The sequence below is a fragment of the Grammomys surdaster genome, unplaced genomic scaffold (assembly GCF_004785775.1).
Source record: "Grammomys surdaster isolate TR1022 unplaced genomic scaffold, NIH_TR_1.0 97, whole genome shotgun sequence".
Taxonomy (NCBI): Eukaryota; Metazoa; Chordata; class Mammalia; order Rodentia; family Muridae; genus Grammomys; species Grammomys surdaster.
Window position 1 is genome coordinate 19,485,267 of NW_021604576.1, and position 12,331 is coordinate 19,497,597.

Genomic DNA, 12,331 nt, shown 5'->3' on the forward strand with positions numbered 1-12,331 from the left:
CAAAGCAAAGCAAAGCAAAGCAAAGCAAAGCAAAGCAAAGCAAAGCACTACTGGATACTTACCACTTGTTGTATAGACTGTGAACTTAACAGATGCCACCATTTCGTTATTATCCAAGGTGTCACACTCGAAAGCCATAGGATGAAGTTCTCTTGGTACTTCCAGGACTGCTGTGTCATTTGTCAGTATAACAGGTTGCTATTAAGGAAAAAGTATGAACGATCTTAAGTGGTTTCACTTAAATGCCAATGGAGACAGTGAAAGACAAGCAGGATTGCTATAGCATCAGCAAACACAATAGGTTGCCAACGGAAGGAAGCATTCCTTTAACAGAAGGGGAGCTGCTCATGCTCTCATCCTAGTATGTAACTAACTGCACATCTATGATTTAGAATCAGATTCTCTAGACTTTCCCAACCCTGTTGACGATGGACAGTACTTTAGTTACTGTTTTGTCAACTGGACACAAGTTAGGGTCATCTGGCAAAACTTAGGATCAACTGAGAAAATGGCTTTATTTAACTGTCCTGTTGGCAAGTCTGTAGGGACATTTTATTGATTCATGATTGATGTGAGAGGGTCCAGACCAATGTGGGTGGAGTCACTCTGGGCAGGTGGTCTTGGCATGTTTAAGAAAGTGGGCTGAGCGGGTCATGGAGAGAAAATATTCACGGTTCTGCTTTAGATTCCTGTGCTGCTTTCCCTCAGTGGTGTACTGTTACTCGGAACTGTAAGCATCAATAAACTATTTCCTCCCAAAGTTAGTTTTGGTCAGTGTTTTATCACAGCAACAGAAAAGCACACCAGGACACTGGCTATACCTCAATTACTCATCTATAAAACAACACAACTTACTTTTAAGCCTATAGTTGTATTATGCCGTTTAAGTGAGCTCTAACACTCAGTTGATCTGGCATTTAAAACACCTTCAATTGGTGTCATCTATTATTTATCATGCCGATCTATATAACCCTGTAAGAACCTTGATTCCAAATCAGAATATATCATAAAATGTGTAAATTTAAGTTATGATTATAGATGACCCTTAGATATATATACTTTTAGCCTGACAAAAAATTAAATTCCAATAATATAGTAAAGTTGTATGATTTTAACTCCAGTTTTCAAATTGCTTTCCTCACATGTCAGAACTGGGTACCAGATGTTATCAGGCACTAAAATGGCGAGATCATACAGTCCACTTACTTGGTCTGGCTTTAGAAGCTTCCATATGTATTTAAACCGATTTTCAGGAGATATGTGAACACATGATAGTCTAGCACTTTCAAGATTTTCAGAAATTGGTTTACCCCCTGAAAAAGAAGATAAATTGGCAATACCACTGGGCATAGTACTGCTTTATCTGGCCATACTTTGTTTAATAAACAATTTTAATTATGCCAGCAACCAAGGATCAGGAGTCATAAAACTATCAAGACACTGAGCATACTGTACTACACGTGTGTGTGTGTCTGTGTCTGTGTGTCTGTGCATGTGCACGTGTATGTGTGCGTGTGTGTATACATATAATACAAGAGAGTGGCTGTGAAAATCCAACTTTCTAATTTCTCCAGTTGAATAAACAGATTCAAAGTTAAGGTAGAATCTACTGATGATCCCTGAGAAGATAACAAAAGGCCAAGTTAGAATCCAGGTCTCAAATCTTATGTCCCTACAGTGGCAAATAGTCTTATTGTAAGGAAAACTTTGTATTGTCTGAGGATCCTTTCTCATGACACACTATTGTAAAAAGCCACCCTCAGACACAGAAACCAATTGGATGCTGAAGTCACTGAATCTTGTAATTGGGTGTCTGATTATAAAGGCATCACCAAAAGAAGCAGGAGAGCAGAGACCAGGGCCCTTCATGTGAATGCAGAAAAGTGTGGAAGAGGAAAAGGCATTCAACTTTAGTGATATGTTATTTTCAACCTGGAGATGTGCCCGTGGCTCCTAATTTAGGATTACGAAACCTCAATAAAGAAGTTGAAATGTCAGAAAAGCCTGATACAAACAGCTCTAAGTTCCAATTTAAGGTTTACCAATCTACAGATAAAATGTCTTGGCTGTAACATTAAAAGTGTTCCACTTCAGGGCAGGCTCAAACACAGACCCTAAGCCCAGTGATGCAGCAGCATATCACAGGCTACATATCACTGAAACGTAAATCAAAAGCAGGGCTACTTAGCACTCTGAATGTCTAGACATGGGGAATTTAATTTTTTATTATTTCTTTTTATCAGTTGATGAGTCTCCCTGTACTCAGTACTGGTTGAGGTTAAAGATACTTTCCCAGCACAAACCCTCCTTCAGCGAATACAGATTCAACTTACAGCCACAATCAACAGGTCCACGGCATTCTTCCACACGAACAACACACTTGGATTCACCTCCAGGGCATCCATTGGTTAAAATTACTTCTCTGATACCAACACCTTTAGTTAAAGAAATGAGCAAATGTTCAAACTTTCTTCCCATTCAGATCTGTACTTTTAGTTAAATTTTGTTTTGTTTTGAGAATGTTCTCTAAATTTCAAAAATTAAATCCCCAAGTTCAGGATGAGAACACATAGAATGTTTGTAGACTCCCCACATCACTGATTTCCTAAAATGGTATTTCCTCAAGAATGTTTCATAAGATGCATGGGTGCTATTCCTATTAGAGAAAGGATTCTATGCTCGCATGCACATTTGAAAATATTACAATGCAATTAAAAGGACCTCTTTAGTGCAGAAGTTTTGGGGAACTTATAGTATGCTAATACTCTCATACATAATTCTCTACTGACTAAAATATAAAATTTTTATATTTCAGTACCTTTGAAATCAAAACTTATTTATAAATGTGCATGTTTTAAATTGATAGCATTTTTCCTTTTTTAGAGTACATAAAATATGTTTCCTAAAGCCAATAAAATCCCATTTGAAATAACACATAGGATTAAACAAATTTATTTGATCATAGAACTTTTCAGACTTGGAGTTGAAGCTTCTGGAAGAAATTCCAAAATCATATTTAACATAATAGCTGCTTTTTAGTAGCTGCACTGACAAACTCTCTGTATTAAGTATAGATGGGATAAACTGCTAAGCACACCTCTATGTCCAGCAAGATACTCTTTCTGAAACTGTCACACATCTTGGTAAGCAATCAGATGGTTACTAGCTGATCACAGAGTGTCAGTGGTTTCTAGTCCCATCCTGTAATGAACAGTGTAACAGACTTGGCAGTCTACCTTCTACTTCTGGTCTGCTAGAGGTCCCTCTTTAGCCCCTAACAAGGCATTAATCATAAGCTCATTCCACAGAAAGGAAAGTCTGAAGATGACATGTGGATTACAAATTTAAGAGTGTATGCGTACAGGTCACCCATAGAGCTTTATAGACGTGCAAACTCTGACCCAGTCTTGAAAAGGTCTGAAATCCTACATTTCTAAAAAAATTCCTTTGCGATGTTACCCCTTTGAGGGTTAAGAAAGTAGACTCCACAAGATCATGAGAAGGAAGGCTGAAAGATTATTAATGTTGTAAAAATCACTACGCTGTGGAAATTTTTCAATCAGCAACAACAACAAAAGACGTAAATTACAACTGAGAACTTGGACTGTTTTATAATGATTCCTGTCATTTTGACTGTCACTACAAAGCTACAACCAGAACCCTGTTTTAAGCTTCATTAGAAAAAAATGCCTGCCAGGGACATGGAGGAGGGGTGTACAGAGAGCTACTGTCTACTGGAAATGAGGGTTTGGCTTGGGGTACTGAAAATGTTGTGCAGATAATGCTGATGTGGCAATGTTAGGGCCACTGAATTGTATACTAGAAAGTAGTTAAAAAGCACACTTCATGTTATGCATATTTTTGCCACAAACATTAAAAAATTGTCAGTTTTGTTAATTCTTTTATCAAATATTTCACCTAGAAATAGATGTGTACAGACTAGAATCTCATCACTGTTCTTTCTTAAGTTAAATTCTACTGAGAAACAATTTCATTTGTTAGTCATCTACTGTCTTCTTATCGTGGGGATTCCAGGCAACGGCTGTAGAGCCCAGAGGACTTCCAGCATTAGCAAGAGCAGCTTCCTTGTGAACTGGTCCGAACTTCAGACTCTTAGACCTATCCATAGTCCTAGGTTGTTAGAAACTGGGTCAGTCCAACAATCTGCTCTAACACATTTAGTGTAGCTGTTTGAGAACCAGTGGTCTATATAACACATGAAACCTGGATCCCAATCCTACATTTGATATTATGTTTAAATTTTCTATTTATGGAATGGACAGTGTCCTGTTCCTTCACCATTACTCATCTCACAAAACAACACCTCTTTTCTCCAAAATATGACTTACAAGTTAGAGAACCAGAGTATTTGGAATAGTCTATTACAAATAAGCCTATTTCTTGGCAAGGTTGCCAAAATAGTGTGGGAACGCATCTGTTCCATGCACTGAAGATCTCCCATCTTTGAACATCTGTGAAGCAGAATTTTAGTTTAGTGAGGATAGTTTCTATGCAAAAATACCCCAAACCTAAAATACACCTTCTAAACAAATACCTAGTGTTGTGTGTAAATTATAATAATAGGCATAGAAAGCAATAAGACATGAGGAACATATAAAATGTACAGAAATTACACATAACTGGCATCTAATCTGGGAAGTTCAGTATTCATTGTTCCTTTGGTCTGGGCTACTTACCACAAGTGACTGTGCACATTCCGAATTCTACTTCTTTGACTATTGTTCTGTTCTGAACTAAACAAAGTTAAAAAAACATTATTTAATCATATGAAAACTTTTTAAATGACAAGCATCTTACTTGTGAAGTAAAAGGTTCAAATAATTGTCATATGGTCAACGGGTTACTTATTTATTTTTTAGCTTTCTATTAAAACCAGGAAAGCAAAGTTGCCCCTCACATGAATAAAGATATCACCATTCTAAGTCAAAAGAATCCTAAACTTTTAAGAACATTCATTAAGTTAGAAATAACTATGTTTGCTTTTGAATCTCATATACAAGACAAGGCTTTTCTTCTTCACTAGCTAATACACAGAGAATTAAAATTCAAATGAAAAAGTATAACAAAACATACAACAGCCTTTGACCTTTAGGAACCATTTAAAATACCCTCTATTTTCTATAAAGAAGGAAAAAAATAAACTGTAATACAAAACAATTTACATCTCCAAATAAGTCTTCACATCAAATATGCATTAAAATTATAAACAAATTTCATTCATTTTGCAGGTTTGGATGGCAAATTTCGATGTTTCTAACATTCCACTCCACAATGCTTTATTTAGTATGGCAAAGATAGATAGATAGATAGATAGATAGATAGATAGATAGATAGATAGATAGATAGATAGATGAACACATGTGTGTGTGTGTGTGTGTGTGTGTGTGTGTGTGTGTGTGTGTGTATAATTATTTGAGAAGTGCTGTAGTCTTGGTTCTAAGTCACATTTTCTTTTTACTTTCCTTCTGTGGTGTTTTGGGGGCTGAATTTCCTTACCTAGCACAGACTGGCCTTGAACATGGTTATCCTCTTGTCTCAGCTCTCTAGGATTACAGGTATGAACTACCATGCTAAAACATTTCCTGTTTTCCTAATCATTCTGAAGTTTGACATGAGTTCCTATAGTTACAGATGTAACCAAGACTTCAAAAACACAAATTAAGACTTAAATCTCAACAGAAAAAAATATACAACAGGCTGCTAAAGGAGAATGCTAAAAACCACTGACTCTTCAGGCAACAAATCACACAGAAAGCATTTGAAGTCCAACTTGAAGTCCAAAACACAGCTTCTATTAGCTGTTTGAATTTGAGTGAAGTAACTTAAGTCTGTCAAACCCAATTAACCGTTTGTAAAAACTGCAAAGCCTAGCTCACCTGATAATTGACACTGAATAGATTATGAAAGCAGCCCATAAATTGCTTAGGAGTACATATCCACTGAAGACATAATATCAAACCCAATTCAAACTCATTTTGTAGTTATTAATTTCAGATTCCTAATTTTTCCTGTTTTCAATATTGTAAAACATTAACAGTTTCACAGGTTTTTCACTTTGTTCTGCATCTGCAAACATCAAATACAGTACTGTGAATACAGAGCAGGCATTTGAAGCATATAATTAAATTAACATCGACTTTGTTAAATGATTTGAACTATCATGATGATCAATTTAAATTGACATTTTAATACTTGGAATGCCTGAATACTTTCAGTTGGCATATTATGAGACATAAGCTAAAAACTGGACCCTGGGCATAAAATCCTATATAGAAGAATGACTTCTGGACCGTTAACAATCATCTGTCAGTGAGGTCTATTATTCACTACCTATGTTACTCTGGGTAAACACGAAGTTGCCTCATACTTGAGTTTCCTCAAAGGGTTTCCTCTTATTTGAGTTTCCTCAAAGGGGGGAAAGGACAAGGAGATAGAGCCAGAAAATATACAAAGATTCTTTCAATGTTCATATTTTCTGATGTACTAAGTGTCTATTTAGTCACCTTTCAAAATTGGAACTCCTACAACTGTAGTTCAAGAAAATTATACAAATCTGGACTTCATGTGGCATTTGTCAAAGTTCACATTCTATAACATTGTACCAAATAAAAAAAACTAGTCTTATAAGTACCTCAGTAAGAGCCACATATGCTAGTTAATTGGTTGGTATCAATGTAAAAGGAAAGATGTGTCAAAGGCCTGTGTCTTCCTCAACAATTTATTAATGACCTGTAAAAAGAACCTGGGTAACATGCAGACTGAATCTGGGGTCCTGAAAATATGTCGGATGATAAATTTGGATGTGAAAGTGAAAGTGGCAGAGTTGAAGAATGATCTAACAAAACGAAACCTCAGATGAAATTAAAGTCCTAGAGGTTGAAATCTCAACTGTCCAAAATTACTGTGTGCAGTTGTCATGAGAGAAGAAAAAGTAAAGACCACCAATAATCTCAGCAGTGAGTTCAGAAGGAAGCAAGAATGTAGCAATGACTCCAAGCCTCCCAGAGCCTGGTCCACAGCCTGTAGGTAAGCATCCCACTGCACAATGTGACTGCTGGCACTCATCAGGGTCAAACTGGAATCCTCACACTGTTGCTTTGAGGAGAGGAGATTTGTAAGGTTGATATCTCAGGGCTTTTATTCTTTCTTAAATGAAGAACATATTTTTTACTTTACTTTTATTGCACTACTGGGTATTAACCTGGAGTCTCACGCTAGGTCAGTGTTCTAACCTGAGCTGTATCTTTGACCCTACTCTTCTTTTTGCTTTTAAGAAAGGTTTCATTACATTATCCAGGATGGCCTTGAATTCACTTTGTATGCCAAGTTGACTTTCAATTTACAATATTCCTGCCTCAGCCTCTAAAGCAGCTGGTCCACAGATCTGTGCCACCAGACACAGTTGTATTTTTATAGAGTGCGACTCCTTTTATGATTTACTATATATGTCTATGGGACCCTCTAATAAGCCTAAGAGCATATTGATACAGAATACTTATAAAGTACATGAAGAAGAATTTAAATTAATGTAACACATTCTAGTTCCTTTTATCTTGAAGCATTGTTACTTCATCATTAGTCATCAGGTATTTCTAACTGTATTTAAAAAACTATAATGATCAAATTGAAGACTGACTGGAATTGCCTAGAAAGACAAGCAATTATGAAATAAAGCAAAGCTGTGAAGTCAACATCTCTGCCCATCCCTCTAGCTTCTCTCTTCTCACTGCTTGACTGTCTTCCAGGAATGTGGGACAGTCTAGACGTACCTTCCATGTAGTCTGTTTTCTAGGGAACGATCAGTAGAGTTCACCAGAAATGAGCAAAGTTAAGGTTTGATAAGTGTTTTTGTTGTTGATGTTGTTGTTGTGTACCTTTTGTTTTTGCTTGATCATGGCCAAGGGTAAAATGAACAGGTAAAACCTTTTGCAACTAACAGGTTGAATAATGGAAAGAGACAACAATATAAATGGTAAAGGTTTAGTTAGTTATATTATCAAAACCTCATTGATACATGGCACCTTGGCTGAACAGCCAGGGTTTTCTCTAACTTAGTAAGTAGATATGAAATTTCTAAAGATGAAGAAGACACATGTCACATCTTCCAAGAGAAAGGGGTTTCTCCTGAAATATTCTGCTATGAAACTTGAACCCTCTTGATTTTCTAAAAGCACAAGGGACAGTGCTACTTCCTTTTTCTCTCTATGTGGGGACTCAAAAGAAAATGGATGATGTTGACATGATTGAAGCTCATTGACTAATCTTCCAATTGTTTACAAATCTAAAAACGAAGACGCTTTGCAATTATGCAGCACAACGGCATTCTCTCCAAAGAAAGGCATGGCTTTCATATTTTCCATAAGTATTATGTTTTGACAATAGTGTGAAAAGAACCACAATAGTTATGAACTAAACTCTAGTATGCTGGTTGAATTTACATAATGGATACATTCCAATTTCATGCTTAACAGTTGAGAATTGAGGTACATTCAAATTATTTGCCCAATTTTGAGTGCATATAGCTTCAAAGGTAGGACGTACAAAAATTAGGGGAGTTAGAAGACCAAAGTTTCTTCAAAATCTTCTCACCAGTGGTTTTTGCTACCCTTTATTTTTGTGAACAACTTGAAGCCGACTTAAAAGTAAAAAAGAAAGAAAAAGAAAAAATAGATACTAGCTAGTAAATGATGATGACAATTTTTACAAATCCACCAGGGCTACAAGGATCAAGCAAATGTACCAAGGATCTGCACCAAGGATATGTATCACCTCTGCTTCCAGTTGTGAACTCAGTCTCTCCAGCCAAATGCACTTAGGCATAACACTGTATATCTACGATGTCAGAGGACACATGAATTCTCAACAGTCTACAGATGTAGAAACTGAAGAGCTAAAAGAATATGTGCATTTAACTTTTGAATTTGAATGCAAAGGATTGCACATCCATCCCTAGAGGACGGCCTAGGTATTACTCAGCACTTTACAGCTACAATTTTCCTTTGACCAGTTTAATACTAAAACTGTTCAAAGAACAGAAGCAATGTTTAGAACAGTCTCTTCTGAGGGCCTTTCTACCTCACACTTCCAAAGTCATGGAGCTCTTCAAGATCTCTGTAATGTTGCCAAGGCAGGATCTCCAATAACCTCAGTCAATTTCTTTCTGATGCTGAGTATCTGTGATCACTCACACTATATGAACAGATTGAGAAGACAAGAGAAAAACAAAAGACATCAAGACAATGTCTGCTGGCTCATTGGTGGGGGTAGGGAATCATCCTCCTTCAAAAGTCTGCCAAGTTGCCATTAACCTACCAGCACAAGAGTTACTCAGGAATATGTACAACTGTTTGTAAGGTTCTCTTGTTTATTGAGTCAGGAGTATAAGCCATGTTTATGGAGCCAAACATGCGTTTGTTTCATTCTCTCTTGTGTTAACACATCATAATCTGACATCTTTACTTGGATTCTTTTGTTTTCCGATGCCTGTATCCTTTGAAGGATAAACACCACACTGCCTGCTGGCAGGGTGCTGAGGGCTCCACCAAGATTATGGGAGCTCTGGGGCAATTTTGTCAGCATAGTAAATATATCATTTAGGTGTGTCACAGTAAAAAGAATTTGACTTCCCTTGAGTTCCCATGTCAAGAACAGAAAAAGACAAGAATGTCAACCATTTTGGAACTTGAAAAATAGAACCACCACCCACCTACTATAGGAAGATGACTGCAGAGTAAAACACACACACACTTCCCCGTAGTGAGGGGGTACTCTATTTCTTAAAAATAAGCTTTCCTTCTCCAAAGTAAGACTAAAATATTTCTGTAGCAATTTCTAATTTGTGCTTATTTTCCCAGAGCCTTCGACATTAGCACCTTGTTTTTACAGGCCTTAAGATGCACAAAGTGGGTTAACTCGGGGCTGATGTGAATGCCAGAAAACTCTACAGATGATGGCACAAGTAATTCTTTTCTACAAAAGGATGGGCTTCTGGCCTCTTCAGTGGCCTCCCATGCCCAGGGAGCCACTGCCCTCACCCTCTTCCTCGGCCTCGACCGTGGTATCAGTCTCAACCACTTCGCCTTCGTTCTCAGCCTCCTCTTCGGGCTCGTTCTCGCTCTCGCTCTCGCCCTCGCGGGCCATGCCGGGTTCCTGGATGGCGGAGGTGACATTCGATGCCTGCGAGGTCTGCAGGCCCACCAGGATCAGCCATCCGATGGCCAGCAGCCCAGCGAGGCAGCCTGCGCCCCTGACGCGCATGCTTCTCGGCCTCACGGCCGCCCAACGCCCAGTCGCAGCCCGGGCTCTGGAGGAGAGGCACTTCGAACAGTGGCCAGAAGGGGCTGCGCTGCGAACCCCACCGTGTCTGGGAACCATTGAGGCGTCACCGCGCGTCACACCAATCGAAGCCGGGACATCAAGAGGCAGGGCGCTTGAGGGGACCGACAACAGAAACTCACATGGGCGGGAGGGGGAGGGGATAGGGGTAGGGGAAGGGTGGGACTTCTGGCGCTCTTTCTGGCCGGCCCTCACTTCCTGAACTAGCATAATGGAAGGTCACCCTTGCCCTCTTTGCTGACGCTACCTATACCTGATGTCAGCTGCTTGGATTAACTGTTTTGTTAATCCAATGGTGCGCCAACGACCTTGGACATCTTGCTTCCTTCCAAGACATTGCTTTTTTGTGTTTTGTTTTATCTCCTAGGCGTAGGTATTCAGAACTAGATTATGTGCATACTTCATGTGACTTGGTTTCAAAATTCCCTATCATTAATATCTGACTTGGACTGATTGCAGTCTTTTTAATTATGTTGCATTGGACTGGATCTGCAGATGCAGGTGAGACCAATCTCCACACAGAGCGTGCAGGGACGCTGTAGCTGAGAATTTTGTGAATGCTGCTTAGTCATGCCTTTACATTTCTATACTGTCCACTTTGTCAGCTCCAGGAAAGGAAAACAGGTTAAATTGTCAACTTTAGGCCCCATTGTATTTTTAGATACCTAATGGGATGTAAGATTCAACTTTCAAGGAGATTTTAAAATCCTGTTGTCTTAAAAATATCAGATCTTCTCTAGGTTTGATTTGGAAAACTCATCTTCAAATGGCTGCCCAAGAGGTCAGTGATCAGGCCCCCAGTAGATTACTCTCACAAATGCTCCACAGATCCCTATACTGATTTAAACTAAGAATCTCTTCTGCTAGGTAAGATTTTCCCTAAAGTTGAGTCAGACTAGAAGTCAAAACTAATACCTTACTATAATTTCCCACCACCTCATTTAGCATCAACGTGTACTTTAGTGTCACAGGAATGAAGAATGATGTTCAATTGCATTCCTTATATCAGTGATGTTTTCTCTGGTCTTTAATTCATATTTCTTCTTGGGAATAGAATCATGGATATTTGAGTCAGAAAGAGACTTAGAAATCATTATATTCTGAGTCACCTATTATTAGGCCAGGAGATTAAGAACTGGACAGATTGTCAAACTCAAGACCACTCAGCAAAGCTGAGTCTCACAAGCAGAATTCTGAAATGCAGAATGATTCCTGTAATTCCAAGACATATTTAGTACAATGATTACATATTGGAAGTTCAATGACTGACAAAAATTAGGGTTGCTATGTGTCTTAGTTAGAGATTTAGTGTTGTGAAGATATACCATGACCATGACAACGTAAAGGAAAGTGTTTAGTTAGGGCTGACTTACACTTAAGAGGTTTAGCCCATTTTCATCCGGTGGGAAGCATGCTGTCATTCAGACAGATGTGGTGCTGGAGAGAGAGCTGAGGGTTCTGTATCTAGATCCACAGACAGTAAGAAAAAACAGCCACTGGGCCTGGAACCTCAAAGCACATGCCCCACTGACATGCTTCCTATAAATAGGCCATATCTACCCCAACAAGGCCACAGCTCTTAATAGTGTTACTCCCTATGGGCCTATGGGGGCCATTTTTATTCAAAACACAACAGTGGTTTGGGTTTTTTTTTATCAATTATTTTATTTATTTGCATTCTAAATGTTGTCTCCTGTTCCTGTCCCCATCAAAGAGTTCTTCCTCCATCCACTCTCCCTTTCACCTTTCAGAGGGTGCTCCCCTGTGTATCCCCCCCACCCTGGGGCAACAAGTGTCTACAGGATTAGGCACATTCTCTTCTACTGAGGCCAGACAAAGCTGCCTCTGCTACATATGTGCTGGGGGTCTAGGACCAGCCCATGTGTGCTCTTTGGTTGGTGGTTCAGTCTCTGGGAGCTCCCAGGAGTCCAGATTACTAGACACTGTTCTTCTTCCTATAGGGTTGCCATCCTCT

At 38.8% G+C, this 12,331-nt stretch overlaps 1 protein-coding gene across 4 annotated transcripts in view; it reads right to left on the reverse strand.

Annotated features, from left to right (window-relative positions):
• Positions 1-10,342, reverse strand: part of Spaca1 (sperm acrosome associated 1) — a 19,440-nt gene extending 9,098 nt beyond the window's left edge. For 2 of the 4 annotated variants that reach the window (XM_028781350.1, XM_028781324.1), the window contains exons 1-5: positions 10,050-10,278; positions 4,698-4,754; positions 2,334-2,435; positions 1,207-1,313; positions 63-198 (exon numbers count right to left, since the gene is read on the reverse strand). In XM_028781350.1, the coding sequence (XP_028637183.1) occupies positions 63-198; positions 1,207-1,313; positions 2,334-2,435; positions 4,698-4,754; positions 10,050-10,278 (631 nt within the window). Of the gene's footprint in view, positions 1-62; positions 199-1,206; positions 1,314-2,333; positions 2,436-4,697; positions 4,755-10,049 lie in introns of all 4 variants that reach the window. The other 2 variants (XM_028781334.1, XM_028781342.1) reach the window with 2 other exon arrangements.
• Between the last annotated feature and the right edge of the window lie 1,989 nt (positions 10,343-12,331).